The sequence below is a fragment of the Fukomys damarensis genome, unplaced genomic scaffold, assembly GCF_012274545.1.
Source record: "Fukomys damarensis isolate Sample0158 unplaced genomic scaffold, DMR_v1.0_HiC HiC_scaffold_27, whole genome shotgun sequence".
Lineage (NCBI taxonomy): Eukaryota > Metazoa > Chordata > Mammalia > Rodentia > Bathyergidae > Fukomys > Fukomys damarensis.
Window position 1 is genome coordinate 1,210,295 of NW_022900939.1, and position 18,121 is coordinate 1,228,415.

The following is an 18,121-nucleotide window of genomic DNA, read 5'->3' on the forward strand; positions in this document are numbered from 1 at the left end:
GGGGGGGCAGTGCCCCCCAGCCGCTGCTCAGAGGCCCGGGAAGCTCTCCACTGCGCCCCCTGGCGGTCCGGAGGGTACAGTCCGGCTCCCGTCCCCGCAGGGACCTCGGGTCGGGTCAGCGCAGCCCGTGGACGGCTTCCTGCCAGGAGAGGGTCGTGGGCACGTGTGGCGCTGCCAGTGGGTGCCAGGCACCGAGGGCCCGGTTCACTGAGTCGCTCCCGTCCCACACCCTGGGCGCCGCGTTCCCGGGGGAAGCAGGCGGGGAGCTCAAGCCAAAGTTGCTGTCCTGCTCTGCCCGGAGCCCGCATCTTGTCAACCGGCACAGGCGTCGGGACAGGAGGGCGGCCTCGCTGTGGGCTCGGGCCTGTCCTCCAGCGCGATGGCGGCCCCTGCCCTGGCCGTGATGGCTCAGAGCCACACGAGGACCCCAGACAGTACGCCCTTCCTCCGCCTGTGCCGAAGCCTGCAGACCCCACTGGTGACCTCAGCACTGTGCCTCAGGCTCCATCCCGGTGCTGTTCCCACCCCGGCACAGTGGCCCACTCACCCCCAGCACCTTCGGTTGCCCCAGGGGTAAGATCTCCCTGTTCAGGAGGAGAACCCCATGTTCCCAGGGGAGGGGCCACCATGGTCACTGTGGCCAGTTTGTCACCCTCCAGGAGCTGGGGCCCAGGGCTGAGCTATCTGATGCGGCTAGAGGGGTGGGGACAGGCTACCTGCAGCACAGACATAGCCCCCGAGGGAGGATCTGGCCTCAGTTTCCCCATCTGAGGAGCAGGTGGAGGCTACCAGCTGTCACGGTGTGAGCCAGAGGCACAGCAAGGCATCCAGCAGCACACGTGGCTGACACGGGGCTCGCAGGGTCCACGCCAGCAGCAGAGGGACAGCGAGGTGCTGAGTCCTCATGGGATGCTGGCATGGGGCCGGGGCCGGGGAGACAAGGAGGATCTGGCCTCAGTTTCCCCATCTGAGGAGCAGGTGGAGGCTACCAGCTGTCACGGTGTGAGCCAGAGGCACAGCAAGGCATCCAGCAGCACACGTGGCTGACACGGGGCTCGCAGGGTCCACGCCAGCAGCAGAGGGACAGCGAGGTGCTGAGTCCTCATGGGATGCTGGCATGGGGCCGGGGCCGGGGAGACAAAAATGGGGAAGGGGTGGGCGGGGACAGCGGCTCATGCACATCTCCAAAGCAAGGCGACCCCTGAGGCCTGGGGCCTTTGCCCGCACCCTGTCTTCACTGGCCTCTCCGTCCTTGGGACACCTGGACAAGCCGCACACACCAGCGCCCCGTCCCGCCGCCCGCCTTGCCTTGCCTTCCCGTCTTGTGAGTGAGAATCCTGGGCCCAGGCTTGGATCTGGACCAGGCAGGGGTCTGGGCCTTGCCCCAGCTCAGCCTGTTCAGAATCTGTGCAAACAACTCCGTGTGAATCGCAGCCTGAAAGTGCGAGCTTAGGATGCTGGTTTCTGCAGAGTGGTGTAGAGTTAGTTTAATGACTGGACCGTGTGTCACAAAGAGGTCATTCCTACACCTTCCTGCTTGATAATGACGCAGGCGGCTTCATTACAAACAGAAAAGCTGTGGTGCCCCCTCGGCAGGTGGGTGTGACAAGCCGCCCGGCTGTGGCCTCCACTGGCTGTGCTGCGTGGCTCTCAGGGGCTGCCTGCAAAGGCCTCGTCTTTCTGAGGGGACACTGCCCAGAGGCAGTGTCAGGGCCAGGCTGTCACTGGAGCCCAGCGTCGTTTATAGGAAGTCACGGGGGCCAGGAGTGAAGGCGTTGAGTCCAGTGGCGCAATCAGCTGCCCACGGGCTGGGGTGGCATCCGGGTCTCCAGACGCTCGGCTGCGAGTCCACGGCACCCTCCCTTCTGGTGAAAGGGTGCTTTCCCATCAGGCCTGGCAAGTTCTGCTTGTGTTCCACACCACAGCCACAGAGGTGCAGTGGCAGATCAGGTGCAGAGACCAACCAGTGGCCGGGGCCCAGGGGACAGCAGAGGTGGCAGAGAGGAGGAGGCGGTGTAGACAGGAGAATCCAGACAGCCTCAGATCCGTGTGGATGGTGTCGTGTGGGTGCTGTCAGGTGGGTGTTGTGTGGATGGAGGCCAAGGGCGGGGAGGCCTTGGAGGGGAAGGGCGGGGGGTGGCCACGTGCGTCTCGGAGGCCTGGTGGCTGGGGCCTCTTCACCTCTGCTTGCCTAGGCTTCACCTCGGGTCACCTCCTCGTAGGATGGTGGAGGCCTGGGCGACGGGTGCGGATGCCACAGTTCCAGGTCTGCGGGGGGTGCCGGAGGGGAGCTGCCTGTGTCCTGCAAGGAGAGTTGCCTGTGTGGCCCGGGGGACAACAGCCCTCCTGGGAAACTTGAGGTTCCCATGCAGGTGGGGAGCAAGGCTGCACAGCAAGGGACCCATGGGGCCTCCCTGCCTGAGAAGGTGCCAGCCCTCGTCGTCCCCTCCTACCCCTGGACACAGTGTGGCCCAACAGCCCTGCTGACTGCTGCCTGCCCGTGGGGTCTCTAACCTGGGCCGGGCCAGGCCTCGCCTCTCCCCGCTCCCTGCTGGGCCTCATGATGAGCTGAGTGGCTTCCCTGTCCAGTGCTGCAGAGCCCACTGTCCATCCCCTCAGCCGGCCGAGGCGGGCAGATTCTCCCAGCCCCAGGGTCAGAGCCTGGCCATTCTGCTACAGACCTGCGCTCACACCCGTGTTTAAAGCAAGGCATCCTGGGCTGAGTTGGGCAGCAGTGAGCAGCTCTGAGCCCGTCCTGGCCCAGGGCGGAGACCCGGGCAGGTACAAGTGCGACAGGAGGGCTGCAGCCTCTGAGCCCCGGCTCCCTCGGCTTGGCCACTTCCTTCCTGACATCTTTGCTTGGTGGTGAATAAAACTGAGGCCTCACATCTGCCCACGTGGAGACTCAGCATGGAACATAGGCACACAGCCTGAGTGTCACCAGTGTCCGCTGTGCAGGGTGCCGGGCTGTGGACAGAGGGGTTCACGGTGTTCACAGCAGGGAGGGCCTGAGGCCGCAGAGCCGAGCGGAGTACATGGGACACTCAAGCCTGAGTATTGTGTGCTTTCTCTTCCGTGAGAAACCGGAAGTGTAAATACATCAAAGAGCAAGGTAAAGGTAAAGGAAGTGGGGATAGAGTGTTCTCAGACAGGAAGGGGAGCAGGGCATGGGGGTGCCACCAGCACTTGGGAAGCTGAGGCAGGAGGATTGCTGGGAGCTCAAGGCCAGCCCGAACTATGTTGGGAAACCTTGTCTCAAAAAACAACGACAAAAAAAAATCAATGCCCGCTAAATGATCAGATGGGAAGGGGATCAAGAGATGGAGGGGCAGGAAGGGGATGCAAAGAGATGAAGATGTGCTATGTGCTATGTGCTATGCACCATCTCCCACGATGAGTGCAATCACTGTGCATGGCAAACAGGTACTAACAAAATCAAAGACACGAGTAGCATGAGTGTTGGGCACCCTGCTGCTTGGCTCACTGGGCCTGCAGGGACCGGTCTCCTATCTGAAGGCCGTGTCCAGCAGACAGGGCTCGGGCATGGGCTGGACTTGCCTGAGCAGAGCCCTGATGTCTCCATGGCCTTGGGAAGAGGTGAGGCCACACTGAGCCTCAGTTTACCTTTCTGTGGTGGGGGAGCAAGAGCCTGCCGGACGCTGGGAAGCTGGTGTTGAGTCGTCTTGTGGACACGATGGCGTGTAAACTGTCTGGTGCCACAGGGGTCACCACAGGGCCCTGCCCATGCCGTCCATGGGACCCCTCATCCCACCCATGGGTCTGATGCTGCCCAGCATGGTGGCCGAGGCTCTGGAGTGCCTGGTGTGTCCCTGGGCAGCCCTCTCACCTGTCCTCTGTTCACACACCCGCTCCCTCCCCGAGCACAGGGCTGCTGTGGGCAGGCTCACCTGTGCCCACTGCCGGGCCCGTCTGTGGGCGGCGATGGCTGTCAGCACCGTCAGCAGCAACTCCAGGGTGGTGCAGCACAGCAGTGCCAGCTCCAACTGCTGGACGTGGGCCTGCTGGGCAGAGGGGATGGGCAGGGCTTAGATCCGTAGGCGTGGGCCTGGGCACTGGTGTCTGAGGCTGTGGGGCCTCTTGGGTCCCCGGGAGCTGGAAGTGGGCTCAGAGTGCCATTGCCATCTTTACTGACCGATTGGGATACTGAGGCCGGGAGGGCGGAGGGGAGAGGGGCGAGGACCACCGTGTGGCCTGCCGCTGGCCTGCACTGGGAAGTGTGCGTCCACATGTGTGTCCACGTGTGCATGCCCACGTGTGCATGTCCACGTGTGCAGGGTGGGGCAAGGAAGGCCAGTCCCGGGATTGGAGCCTTGAGACCCTGCCGAGGTGGAGCCGGGGTGAAGGGAGTACTGGGTCACCCTCCACCCCCGACTTGCTGTGTGGCATTGGTCCACTAATTTAGCCTCTCTGGACCTCGAGTTTCACCTGTAAACTGGGGGTGACAGTGCGGGGCTGTGCTTGGCTGCTGGGAGGCTGTAGGTGACAGTGGCCTCTGCAGAGACTATTGACAGCCTGGTGAGCGACAGGTGGTTCTAGGTCTGGTCCTGGATTTGCTCTGTGACCTCAGACTCCTCTCCCTCTCTGGGCCTCAGTTTCCCCACATACACACACAAGGCTAGGGTTAGCAGAGTGAGGCCCTGTCCAGTTCCTGGTGCTGACCTGTGGCCCAGCTGGGCACCCCGTTGTACCAGGCCTGGCTGCAGGAGGCTTCCCCAGATGGTGGGCACTCACCTTGGGATTAGGGTACGGTGTCCGGTCTGGCCTGGGAAACGGGGTCTCCAGGAAGAGGTCCTTGCAGAGGACGAAGAGGCCAGCCAGGGTACAGAGGAAGCTGACCAGGCTCGTGGCCAGGCACAACGCCATCTATAGGCAGAGAGGGGTGTCCAGGTCCTCATTCTCCCTGCGGATAGCTCGTGTCCTGACCCGGGCGCTCTGCTGTCCCTGGGCACTGTGATGAGGCTCCTGAACCCCGAGGGTGACCCTGAAGCTCCTGTGGGGCACGCAGCTTCAGAGTCTGAGGCTGCTCTGGGCCATGTAGCTCAGTGGTGCAGAAGGACATGGCCCCTTGAGGCCAGCCTGACCACCCTCGGCGGATGTGCCTGCTGGCTGGGGGCACGACACCCCAAGGACCCAGGAAAGAGTGAGGAGCCTCATACCACCCTGTCCCCATGCCCGTCCCGGGTCCTGTGGGCCTGCCAGAGGCCAACGAGAAAAACAACAGGCACAGGGGACCACATCTGGACTGGGACAGACATCTCTGCAGCCAGCGTCCCTGTGCTTGGGCACAGCCTGGGCTCCTGGGTCCTCAGTTCTGGAAGGGGAGGCTGGGGACCTGGTAGCCTCTGTCAGGCCTCTGTTGCCTCTGCTAGGACAACTGTATAAATGTCCTCCTGTCCTGCAGGGGACAGCCATGTGCCAGCCCGGGCAAGGGCACAGAACAGCAGGGCCGGGCTGGGCTTTGTGCAGATGGCACGAGGACCCCGCTGTGGGCTGTGGCTGTGGAACATGATTTGCAAGACCTATCCTCCCCCTCTCCCCACCTCCGCCTGTCTGGCCTGTGCTGGGGCCACTCTGCGCCCACCTTGGGGCTGTGGGGACGGAAGCTGGCCACGGGGGTCGGGGAAGACCCAGGGTGCAGAAGGAAGGCTGCAACAGGGTCTGAAGTCGCAGCTGGGGGAGAGGGGGTGGCGCGGGTTCAGGGCCAGGCAGGACGGCAGCCCATGGGCCTGAGGCTGCGGGTGAGCGCTGAGGCCCAGGGAGCCTAGGAGGGGACAGCGCGGTGACAGGGTGGGACCTACGCTGTGTGCAGGACAATGTGGGTCCCCTCGGGCCGGAGCTGGGGCGGGAGAGTGAGGTGCACCAAAGCATGGCGAGGGTGTCTGGGCAGGGGCAGTGCCGGGCACGGGCCTCAGGCGCAGGCCTCACGGTGAGGGAGGCCCGCTCAGCCCAGGTCCTTCTGCTCTGCTGCCACCAGCGTCTCCTGCGCCGCTCTGCACAGCTGCCCTCGAAGTCCCGCACAATCTCCAGGCGCCAACTCACCAGAGAGGACTTGAGCAGCTTCCCCATGGTCAGCACTGAGGTTCCGGAAGCAAGGAACTGAGGGCAGGACCCGCAAGTCAAGGGGGCTTCGGGGTTCTGCAAAGCCCACTGATTTCCTTCCCCCTTTCCAAGAAGCTGGTGGCCAACGGGGCAGGGTGCCGTGTTCTTGCCAGGGCAGGTGTCCCGGCTTCTGGCCAGCGCGGTGCCCTCAGAGACCCCCCACCTGTTCCCTGCTGAAGCTGGGACCTGGCTGCGCTGCCCTTAGGACGCCTGGCCCCTTCCGAGCGTGGTTTGCAGGCCCGATGGTCCCTCTGTGATGGGACACTGCTTTCCTGTCTCCCGAGTTCGTCACCAAGGACAGCAACCCGAGGCCCGGTGGTGACATCTCAGAGAGCGGGCAGTGGGGGCAGAGGATTGCAGGGAACCAGGGCAGTGACTCAGTTGCCAGGGAGCCGGGGTGGTGAGCGCAGGGAGAGGGGCGGGGTCTCCTCCCACCTGCCCAGGTGCTGCCCCGCTCAGGGCCACAGCGCAGAACTCAGAGCTCCTAGCTGAGGTCCAGGAGCCCGGGAGCTGTGCCCGCCTGAGCTGTGCTCTTCCCTGCTCCCTGGGCCCCACTCACGGAGGCGGCGCCCCAGAACGGGTACCAGCACTTCAGCACCACCAGGTGAGCCTCCCCAACGGTGGTGGCCAGGAAGCTCCCGAAGGTCAGGGTCAGAATGCCGAGGAAGAGGTGGAGGACCTGGGGGACACGGGTGGCCTGAGGGGCTCCCTGCAGGACCCTCTCCAGCACCGCGGCAAGGACAGGCAGCAGGCGGATGTGTGCAGAGGCTTTCTGGTGCAGCCCCTGCTGTTCCCCGGCCCGGACACTCACGCCCAGCCCCAGCAGCAGGCTCTCCCTGCTCCTCCTGAAGTGTGGGCTTGCAGCTGGCAGGGTGCCCTGGGGTGGACCTGCCCGTCCTGGCTGGGCCGGGCCGAGGGCCTGGTAAGGTGGGAGCCCCCCAGCCGTGGAGCTGGGGACCGAAATCTCCAGGGCGGCTCCGCAGGCATCTGTCGCCATCGGCTCCACTGGGCCCGGCTGTGGGCAGAGGGAAAGGCTCTCAGGTGCGCCTGAGGCTTTGGCGTGGGGTCCACAGGGGCATGAGTCTCTGCGCGCTGGCGGAGAGCACCCTCCCAGGCATCTTGGGAGCTGTGGCAGGGGCGTGGTTCAAATACAGTTGGTGAGGCAAGGAGACAGAACAGCCTCTCTCACATTGGGTTCCATGGAACCCTGGCTGTAATGGAGCTTCAGGAAAAGGGTTCCGTGGTCTAATGAGTTTGGGAAGCCCTGGACTCCACCTTCTCGCGCTTCCCCTATTAAAGGGCTGAGAACTCTGTTGGTGGAGCCCCCTGGTTTTACCTTAAGTGCATCCCCCAACTTCAGTGGACACAGCCCAGCAATTCTGTGTCATTGTTTCTGCTTTTGACGGTAAACTTTGGGGTTTTGTCCTCTGCCGTCCCTTGGTTTCCTTGTGGTATTGCTTGGCAGGTGTGACCCCAGGGCCACTTTCTGCTATCGGGGGTGGTGGGGGGCAGCCAGGAGCCCCCATGACAGGAGGGGGAGGTGCTGTGCCTCAAGTTCTCCCCCAGCCCTGGGAGCTGGGCAGGGCTCGGTCCTGCTCCTCTTCACCCAGGTCTTCTGCTCTGGGAGGGCGGGGCAGGCAAGTGTGGAGGCCCCGGCTCTGCCCCTAGCTGGCCTCGGACAGGTTGTTTGCATCGGTGGCCATCTCTCCTTCCCTGCACGCGGGGCAGGGGCTGCCTGGGCCTGGGTAGCTCTCCAGGGAGGTCCCAGCCAAGCGGCAGGGCTGGTCGGCATGGCAGCTGTGGAGGCCAGGACGCAGGAGAGCCTTGGAGGGTGTGTGCGTGTGCGCATGTGAGTGCATGACAAGCAGGGAATGGAGGGGTGGGTGGCCCTGAGCGGCACCCTGTGACAGGAGCCACTGGTGAGGATCGGGGTGCAGCGCAGGCTTGGGAGCAGCCATGCCCCCATGCCTTCAGGAGCACAAGGTGCTCAGCTGCCTTGTGCTCTCCAGTTGGCCCCTGTGCCTGGGGTCTGCAGGGCCAGAGGGGGAGGCTGGTCCACGCTCTGCCAGCCCCCGGGCAGCGCCTGCTGCAGAGGGGCCCAGGTGGGGACCCCGGCCCCCCACATCCTTGCCACCGCCCGTCCCCTGTTCCACAGCCTCCAAGCAGGCAGGGAGCTGCACTTACGCTGCTGGTCCCCACCTCGAGGCCAGCACTGAGCTGGGGCACAAGCCTGGGCCCCTGGGTCCCGGTGGGACTGAGCTCCAGGGCTGCCCAGCCCATGGGGATCTGGAGTCTTGGGGACCACTCACCAGCCTGGGGACTTCCACCTTGCCGAGCTGTGGCTTCGCCCTACCTGGGCGACGGCGCCAGGCAATCAGGCCATCTTTACACCTAGACTTTGGCTCTTGCCCGGGAACCACCCCTGCCACCCGCCCAGGGGCTGTCAGAGGCCCCCCCCCCCGGTGACAGCCCAGTGCCCTTCCGCAGGCCTCCTGTTCCTGGTGGCGATGTCCCTTCTGCAAGGGCCGGGTCCAGGGGCAGCGCTGGGGTGATGGGGCCGTGACCGCGGCAGTCAGAGGCTGGGCGTTTCCACAGCACCTGTCAGTTCTGGAAAATTTCCAGCGCTTCCACAGCAAGATTCAGTGCTCAGCCTCCTCTCTGTGGGTTTTTCTCCAAAACAGATGGACTTAACAAGTGCAGCCTCATGGCACCACTGGGAGCCCCCAGCATTCAGACACAGGTGACACTCACCTGAAAGCCTGGGAGGCTGAGGCGGGAGGATTGCAAATTCAAGCCTAGGCCGGGTAACTTCAGGGCTTAGTGGGACCCTCTCTCAAAAATAAAAAGAACCAAGGGTGTGTGTTGCTCGGAGTAAAGGCCCTGGGCTTAATCCCTGGTCTTGTCTGCACACTGCTCTGGGCTGCCGGCCCCACTCCTCAGAGCTCGGAAGTGCAGTGTGCATCCCTCCGAGGGACTTGGCATGGGGGCAGAGGGGCTCCCCCTTTCTGCCTGCTTCTCTCCATGTTGTCACACACAGGGTGGCGGGCGGGTGGGCCGGCGGGCAGCATTGTGCCAGGGCTGTCCGCTCCGGCTTGCTGTGCACGAGTTCAAATCTCAGCTCTGCCCCTTAGATTCTGCTGTCCCTGAGTGAGTTATGCGACCTCTCCAGCCTCAGTTTTCCCCTGTGAAGTGGGGGTAACAACACCACTTGTTGGCCAGGGCTCGACGCAAAGCTGAGTCCCGTGTGTCGTGTCTGGTGTGGTCACTCGCACCAGGGCAGTGAGCACAATGTCGTCCCCACAGAGGGGCTCATGCCCCTGCAGCCTGGCTGGGACACCCTGCCCAGCCTGTTCTCTGAACAGCTCCCCTCTGGCCAAAGCAGCTAGGAGCCCTGGGCAGGACAGGCCCCACCCTAGGGGTCCTCAGCCTGTGGCCAGAGGAGGATGCCCGCAGTCCGCCTGGCCCTCCCTGTGACTGCTCCCACCCAGGGCTGAGGCTTTGCATGGAGATGCAGCCCAGGACCTGGGGTGGGGCAGGTGTCTGACTGCCAGCGTGGCCGAGAGAGGGACGGGGAAGCACATGGGAAGGCATGGACACGGGGCGGCTCCCGAGGACGCCAAGGGTGGGCAGCTGGCTCCCCCACTCTGATCCCTCAGTTTCAGTGCCTCTGACCTCAGAACGTCACGACAGGAATTTGTGTTGGGCGAAGCCACAGCCGGCGGTGGTGACTGGTCCAGCGGCCACAGGCCAGGTGCATTGTCTAACAGAGTGGATGGAGGGTAGAAGCCGGGATGAGCAGGCGAGGGAGGCCAGCAGGGAGCCGCTGGCGGGCAGAGGCCAGACTGGGCGGTAGCTGCATCTCCAGGGCCTGCAGCCAGAGTGTGGACTTGGCCCCGAGGACAAGGACAGCAGCCTCGGTGACTCCTGCCCTTTAGCAGAGCCCGAGGCTGTGATCCAGGAGTGGGGCTGGGCGGCTCTGCACTGGGCACACGGGAGGCAGGTGGGGTCCAGTGCCCTGGGCCCTGGTGTCTGGGCAGGAGGAGGGGAGGGGCAGCAGGAGCACAGAGGGCTGTGGGGTTGGCTGTGTCCCTCCAGCTGAGGGAGGGCCACAGTGGGCCTGAGGGACAGGGTGACCTGGGACACAGTGGAGGGAGAGGGAAACGGGTGCCCCAGGAGGTGACAGGTGAGGATGGCGACCTCGGGTGTCGTCTGGGTTCCTGTGCCAGCGAGGAAGGAGCTGGAAAAGCTGGAAGACTCTGTGACAAGGAGGTCAGCGACAGTGGCCTGGGGCAGGTGGGCGAGGCAAGGCCAGGCCAGGCCGGGACCTCTGAGGCGCGGTGGGTGTGGACGAGAGCCGCGATGGAAGGGGTATGGTGCAGGAGGGCAGCGGTGGCGCAGTCCCTGGGGTGGGAGGGCGGAGCTGCGGCCGCCAGCATCAGTTCCTCAGTCCTGTTGCTGGGGAGGCGGCCGCTGGCCAGGGACATGGCAGGGAGGCCCCAGAGGCGGGGATGGAGAGCGCCCCAGGGTGGAGGGAGAGGACATGGACAGCGGCAGAGCCACAGCCTCCACCCGATGGGCCCGGCGGTGGTCCTGTGGTCAGCCCGAGTGGGTCTGGGAGGGTCTTCTGGTGGGGATCCCACCCCGTGGCTGGCTGTGAGGCCAGGGCTCATTTCCTGTCTCTTCCCTCCTTTCGGAGGACAGGAGATCACACATAATGGCAGGCAGGATCAGGTCTGCTCTGTTGGCTGTGACCTACGTGCATACCCAGTCCCCAAGGCTCAGCTGTGGTCAGTTCTTGGGTACTTAGCAGTGCATGAAGCGGTGCGTGTTCGCAGGGCCCAGCCTTCCACACAGACTCACCTTAGACGGAGCCCAGGGTGTTCTTTTTCATTTCACGCTCCACCCCCACAATTGAACTCTGGACTTTGCACTTGAGAGGTAGGTGGTGGAATCACTGAGCCACATCCCCGGCCCCTCATTTTTCTCTCTTAAATTGCTGCACCACAGTTCACAGGGTGATCAAAACATGCAGTGGGTGTTTAAATTTAAAACGACTTGCAATGGTAAAGGCCACACTGCCAAGAGCAATGGGACAGGGTCTGAAGCGTGGGGTGTGCGGGGGACCGATGGCAATGTGTCTCCCTGTCACTGCCCTGGTGGGTGGCACAACACCCAGTGCCCTCAGTGTGAGGCAGAGGGGCCTGGCGGAGGAGACCTGCTCACCGCGTGGTGGCCAGGAAGCAGTGAGGAGGAGGAGCTGGGCAGGTGGTGCACCCTTCCGGCCACGTCCCAGGGACCCAACCAGAAGGCATCAATCGCATCCCGGGTTTGGTCACCTTCCAAAAGCCTGGGCTATGAGTGCATGAGGGCTTTGGGGACATTCTTGATCCTGAGCTAACCTATAACAAGGTCTTGTATAGTAATAAAGTTGTTTATGTCAGTATTTACCATATTACTTGATCACTCCTCTTTGAACAAACATTTATGGCAATTTTTGTCAAATAACAACATGCTGCTGTGTCCTCATCCACCTCATTCGCCAGACCTGACACTGTGTGACTTCCGGCTCTTCTCCAAGGCAAAGTGACTGTGAAAGAGGAAGGTTTGAATCCACTGAGGTCATCGAGGTGGCCAGAGATGCTCAGGAAAGAGGACCCCAGAGCTGCCGCAGGGAGTGGCAGGAAACATGTGGTAAATGTGCCACAATGAGGGGAGTATTTGGAGGGATTAGTGGTCTTTTTTTTTTTTTTACTGTAATCAATTTAAAAAGTTCATCGTGCTTGTCATCGATCACGTGGGTGTTTACTTGTTCTGCTGCTCCTGGGCATCTGAGATGTTTCATGTTCTCACCTATTGCGAGGAGGTGTCACCTCAGACTCGCATACCTGTCTCTGGTGGATGTTCACAGATCCCTCGGGAGTGTGCAGGACAGACCTGCTGGGCTGAAGCCTGTATATGTGAGTGGCTTTAGTAGACCTGTCCCAAGTGGTGGTGTCAGGGCATCCTTCCTCCAGCCACGTGGAAGAGGCCAAGCCCTCTGCTCGCCATGGCTGGCCAGAAGTCTTTACTCATCCACTCTGATGAGCTGTGGAATCTCAGTAGGTTTTAAGCAAGCAGGCGGCGGCACCACTGAGGTAACTCCCCAGCCCCAGAAATTCTAATTTTAATAAATTCTAATTTATTCATGTTTTATGGTTATTTGTTTGTGCGTGTGTCTAGTTTAAGGAGTCTTTGCTTATTGTGAAGTAGGATGTTTTTCTCGTTTTCTTTTTTTAAAATTAATTTTCTTTTAGAAGCTTGTTTTAACTTTAAAATTGAGACCTATGATCCAATTTGAATTAATTTTTTTGTAAAATGTGAGGAAAAGTTGAGTTCATTTTATTTTCTATATAACATCCAGGGGCTCCAGAACTATTTGTCGAAAAAGATATCTTTCTCCACTGAGCAGCAGATGGGCGCTCTTCACAGATCAAATTACTCTATGTGTGGGTCTGTTTCACATTTTTGTTTCATTGGTCTAGTTGTCTATTTTTGACTAAAACTGTACTGTCTGAATTTCTGCTTTATACTAATTCTCCTAAAAATTTTTGTGAGTCTTTTGGGTCCTTTGAATTTCCATATGGATGTTGGAATGAGCTTGTGAACCCCTCCAAACTGTGGGGATTTTGAAGGGACGTATATTAAGTGACACCATAAAGCAGTTGAGCGGCCTGATCCATGAACATAGTACACCCGGTCACATGTTCAGATCATTGTTGATTTCCCTCTGGGACATGCCAGTCTCCAGCTGGAAGTCCTCTCCAACTCCCATTCAGGAAGCCCACTCACTGCCCACTGTCCTGCCCCCCAGCTCCTCTCTGTCCTCTGCTGAGGCTTTCCTGGCCTTTGTGGGGGCCAGTGTCCTGCTGCTCTCTCTTATAAAGATGCAGCTCCGATCTGCATGCCCCACTGGCAGGGCCATTCGGGAAGCACAGGAGCCTGAGCTGATTTACCCGTGGCTGGGCCGCAGGCTGTGTACCCAGATGGCTCTGCCACCTGCTGCCTGTACAGCCCCTTGCTTTCTGGATGGGACAGCTCTAGGGGCCTCTCTGTCTCCTTGGGTGGCAGCCTAGGCTGGGAGGAGGCATCGACCAATTAGTCCTCAGTCCCTCCGACTGGTCTGTGTTTGGCCCAGTCCTTTTGAGGGACTCAGTTGGCAGAGGACAGAACTGGGGTCCCTGCTGGGCCACATCCCCTCTTCCACCCCTGCCCTCCCCTCCAAACTTCTCCCCTCAGCTCTCAGCAGCCAGAATCTGCTCCCAAATCCTCAGGCACATTTGCACTTTATGATCTTAAACTCTAAGCTCTCAGTACCCATCTCCTCTTTTAACTTTTTCTTTCGTTGGTACTCAGGGTTGAACATAGGCCTTCACACAGAGCCACATTCCCGGGCCCTTTTAACATTTTATTTGTTTACTTTGAGATAGGGCTTTGCTAAGTCACAAAGTTGCCCTGGCTGAGCTTGAACTTGTAACCTTCCTGCAACAGCCTCCCAGAGTGTAGGGATGACAGGCATGGGCCACCACACTAGGCTCCTCCCTTGATTTTTAAGGTCAGTTCCCACCCAGCTCTGCAGGGCTGGACTCTGGCAGTGAAGGTCTCCTTGTGGTAACTTGCTTGTTGTGCTCTAGTCCAACGAGGGGTCCATGATTACCCCAACTTTGGGAAGACTCCTGGCAGGGACAGCAGTTGAACTGGGTCTTGAGGGAGGAGTAGGAGTTTGTTGGATGAAGTGGGAGTGGGGATGAATGCAGTCCTGTCCAGCCTTTGGGTGGGAAGCACTTTGGATTGTGCTTGGGGGTTCTTGGGTAAGAGCACATGGTGATTTCAGAGGGAGCTGGGTTCGAATTCCAGATTCTTAGTGGTCCAGTGGCCCTGGGTATGGGTTTAACTTCAGGATCCTCCATGTAGAGTGGGACCCATGTGACTTCTAGGTGGGGTGAGGCCAGAGGAAGTGGGACCTCCCACACACCGGTGCCCTTTTGCTGGGACAGCCATGGATGTCCTTGAGGTTAGAAAGCAGAATCCTGCAGTGGAGCCGCACAACCTCAAAGCCACACTGCTATTTTCCTCTGTGGTGTGGGATGCACGAGCTGTCCAGGGCCTGTGGCAGGACTAAGGTGTCTCGTGGTTTGGGGGGTGTTCCCCCTTGGTTCTCTTGGCAACCCACCGGCAGCCCCGCTCCTGGCAGTGGCGGAGGGAGGTCAGTCCAAGGGGCGCAGATGCCTGAGGTGAGGGTGCCCACTGTGTCCCTGGACAGGGGGCTGGGCCAACCAAAGCCAGCTCCACATTGCAGATAAGGAGACTAGGGGCACCGGGAGGGGCTTAGGGTCTTGGGTCCATGCTGTAGCTTCTGGGTGGGGAATCTGAGGCCAAAGCAGTGGCAAGGACAGAGCCTTCTTCCCTCGGGAGCACCAGGCTCTGGGTGCTGGGCAGGTGGGTGTCCCCGGGAAGGGGAAGGACACACAGCTGGACATCTGCCCCAGAGGGAGGGGTAGACAGAAGGCCCACACCTGGGGTGCAGTGGGTGGGATGGGACAGCGGGGTGGGAGCGGCAGGCTGAGGGGTAGCACTTGGCTACTCGGGGGATCCCTTGGGGATGTAGGCCACGTTGTCATAGGCAGGGGGTGGGGAGGCAGCCAGGCTGGGGACTTCGAAGTCTGTGTGGAAGGCGTCTGGCAGGAAGATAACAGACTGCAGGGAGAGAGAAGCGCGAGTCCTGGCGGGCTCTGGGCTTGGGGTGCTCCAGCTCTTTGCTTCTCTTTGAAGCAGTTTCACTGTCTCTAAGTTTCACAGGCTGGGCTGGAACTTGCAGCCCTCCTGCCTCAGCCGCCCAGAGTGCCGGAATGACAGCTGTGCCGACGTCTTGCGCAGACCCCTCAATGGTCCTCTTCCCCGGCAGCGCCCCCACAGGCCCAGCTTTGGTCTGCCCCGCCCCTCTCGTCCTCATTCCATTCCTTACTGTCAGGCCCGACCTAGCGAGACCTTCACAAACCAACGGACGAAGCAAACAGGCCGCTTTCAGCAAACAGCGTCAGCTGTCCCCCAAACCGGGCAAGCCATGGAGCCCAGGGTCCTGCTGCGGGGACAATGCAGCGCCAGAAGGCCGCCCCTGCTGCGTACTACAGACCCACACCGCCAGCGCCCTCCCCGCTAGTCCCGCAGCCCCAGACAAAGGCCCAGGCCAGGCCCAGATTGCCTGCGATACACCCTGCTGGCGCTTTCCCTTCCCTCCTCCCCTTCTCAAGCCCACAGGGGACTCAGCTGCCTCCCAGGACCAACGCTGGATCCCGCCTGAGGCCTACACCCCTGGTTCCTCCTCCATCCTCGTCCTGCCCTGCTCTGAGCTCCGGGCTCCAGGTCACAAACTTTTCACCCGGACTCCTTAGCCTTCAGCACCTGTGCAGGCCTCGCCCCTTCCCCAGTCTTCTCCCTGGTGTCCGCCCATCCTCCCTGGTGTGACAAACTCAGCTTTTCCCAGCCGGCTGCTAAATCCCCTGATTTCAGTCCTGTCCGTTGGAATAAACTTTCCTTTCAGAAGCCCTTTTCTGACCAGTGGGTTCTTTATGACACTTGCGGGATGAGCTGCTTCTGCCCGGGGCTGCAAGGAGCCCCACCTCCACTACTAGCCATGCCCTTCCCTTGCCCGGGGTGGGGCCTGCAGGGGACGCAGCCCCTCCTCCACGCTATTTCCCAGGGGGAAGCTGGAGGGGCCAGAGCCAGAGGCCGCCCTGACTCAGCCTTCCTGAGGCGCAGGCTCTGGGGCTCCCGCTGCCCTGCTCACCGCGTTGGCCTGGGCACGCGTGGCCTGGCACCCGAAGTGCGTGGCGATGACGGCGATGAAGAACTCCAGGATGGTGAAGATGGTCAGCACTGCCAGGTAGCCCCTGCCCACGTCCTGGTGACCAAAGCCTCCTCAGGGGAGCTGCTAGGCCGCCCGACCCTGTCCCCACCCACTCCGTGCCCCGCCCCACTCCGTGCCCCGCCCCACCCCGCGCTCCGCCCCATGGGGCAGTGTATCGGGGTTACCCAGGTGGTGACACCGAAGTCCATGAGCAGAATGGCCGTGCCCGCGAAGGCCGCCGTGGCGCTGAGGATGTTGGTGCCCAGGCTGCTTCTCACCTGTGGGCGTGGACAGGAGGGACAGGGACACAGGGACAGGCAGGAAGGGGCCTGGCCTGCCCAGTTTCCCCAGGTGCCCGGCTGTATTTTTCTTTGCTGTTGGTGGCACTGGGGATCGAACCCGGGGCCTTTGAACTGAATGCTTCCCCAGCCCTTTGCATTTTTCATTGGGAGATGGGATCTCTCCGATTTGCCTAGGTGGGACTTGAGCTTGTGACCCTCCTGCCTCAGCCTCCCAGAGTGCTGGGATGACAGCTGTGCACAAGTCACCCTTCTTCGTAGGCCCGTTCTGTCTGGGTGCCCCACCCCAGGGGGGCCCTGTCCTGCACCTTCCCCTCCTGTCCCTGACTCCCTCCCCTGTGCAGGTCCTGGCTTCTGCCCTCCTGCAGTGGCCAATCCGTTCTCCGGGGCTTCTGGGGGCGCCGGTCAGCAGGCAGGGTGGACCCAGGCGACCCTGACCCCTGAGCTCCTGGGCTTACCAGGCAGCGGGTGTGGCTCCTCTCAGCTGCCACTGACAGGGACCCGGAGAGGACGAACTGTGGCAGGAGGTAGACATGGAGGCCTGGGTGGGCACACCATGGTGGCCCTGCCCAGGGACACAGCACAGCCTCCCGGCCACCGCTGGCCTCCTGGCCAGGTGCCCAGGCAGCAGGGTGCACTCTGTCAGCCCCAAACCCTCCTCCCTCTGGAGCCCTATCCCGGTTCTCAGCACCCTGGCGGCCGCGGCTGGGGCTGGAGGAGAAGCCAGGACCCCAGCACTGAGCCCGGGGGGCTGCGGGGTGTGAGGAGCTGAGGGAAGGAGGCCTGGGATGCTGGCGGCTCGGCGTCCACCCCAGCAGCTCCTGGACACGACTGGGGAGGCACGAGGACTGGACGTGGCCCCCACTCACGCAGGATCCTCCCCAGAAGGGGGCGCCACCTTGGATGAAGAGCATGCCCAGGGGCCCGCGGCGGACCATGAGCAGCACGCTGCCGAAGCCCAGGTGGATGAGGCCGATGAGGATCTGCACGGCCTGGGGGCGCAGGGCGAGAGCTCAGCTGGCTCCCTGCTGGCTCCCCACAGCCTCGGGACCCAGGGCGCAGCTCGGCATCTGGGAGCCAAGCCAGCTCATTCTGTGCTCAATAAACTCTGTTAGTTTTAAATTGCTTAAAGTTTTTCCTAAGTAATATGGATGCATGCACATCTATATACCTATCTTGCTCCTATCCATCCATCCGCCCATCTGTCCACTCATCCATTCATCTCTCCACTCCCTCATCACTCACCCTCCCATCCATCCATCTTTCTATCCACCCATCCGTCTATCCATCCGCCGTCTGTCTGTCCATCCTACCATTTTTCCTCACTCGGGCTGCTCTCCCAAGGCTCTCTGAGGCTGGGAAAGACCTGACAGCCATCTCTCATGCACTGTCACCCCCGGAGCTGGCTCTCCTGCCTCTTGTCTCTACCCCTCCCACCTCCCTGCTGTGTCTCCCTCCTGTGTCCCCATGAACAGGACCTGCTCGTTCTGCCCCGGCTCCCACCTCACACTCGGGGGCAGTACTCTCTCTGCCCTTGCTGGAGTGTCGTCGCCCTCTGGTTCTCCTGGCTGCGGTGTACCTGTGAGCCCCAGAAGGGCCTCCACCGGGAGGCCGCTGCTCCCTGCCCGCCACCCTCCCTGCCAGTCACAGGATGTCATCTCACCCCTAAAGCTTTGGGCTCTCCGGTCAGGAACATCTCCATGGGACGCAGGTCGGGCGGCTGGGTGGCCTGGGGCGTCTGCGTCCCCAGCGGTGGCTCCTCCAGCTGCACGGCCCCTGGAGGCTGGCACACAGAGGTGGGCAGGAGGGCCGGAGGCGG

The 18,121-nt window shown here is 61.7% G+C and overlaps 2 protein-coding genes across 2 annotated transcripts in view; both read right to left on the reverse strand.

Annotated features, from left to right (window-relative positions):
- Positions 1 to 1,480: 1,480 nt before the first annotated feature.
- On the reverse strand, positions 1,481 to 11,020 carry Ms4a10 (membrane spanning 4-domains A10). Its single transcript, XM_019208788.1, has 7 exons — positions 9,793 to 11,020; positions 8,872 to 9,302; positions 6,610 to 8,778; positions 6,061 to 6,095; positions 4,753 to 4,884; positions 3,909 to 4,022; positions 1,481 to 2,302 (listed from the first exon to the last, which is right to left on the reverse strand). The coding sequence occupies exons 3-7, from the start codon at positions 7,115 to 7,117 to the stop codon at positions 2,192 to 2,194; spliced, it is 900 nt and encodes a 299-aa protein (XP_019064333.1). The 5' UTR covers positions 7,118 to 8,778; positions 8,872 to 9,302; positions 9,793 to 11,020; the 3' UTR covers positions 1,481 to 2,191.
- Positions 11,021 to 13,654: 2,634 nt separating this feature from the next.
- The window catches only part of Ms4a15 (membrane spanning 4-domains A15), a 6,052-nt gene continuing 1,585 nt past the window's right edge, over positions 13,655 to 18,121 (reverse strand). The window contains exons 3-8 of the mRNA XM_019208789.1: positions 17,966 to 18,119; positions 17,172 to 17,294; positions 16,761 to 16,817; positions 16,189 to 16,281; positions 15,944 to 16,057; positions 13,655 to 14,853 (exon numbers count right to left, since the gene is read on the reverse strand). Of these exons, the coding sequence (XP_019064334.1) occupies positions 14,737 to 14,853; positions 15,944 to 16,057; positions 16,189 to 16,281; positions 16,761 to 16,817; positions 17,172 to 17,294; positions 17,966 to 18,119 (658 nt within the window). The 3' untranslated portion in view covers positions 13,655 to 14,736. The remainder of the gene's footprint in view (positions 14,854 to 15,943; positions 16,058 to 16,188; positions 16,282 to 16,760; positions 16,818 to 17,171; positions 17,295 to 17,965; positions 18,120 to 18,121) is intronic.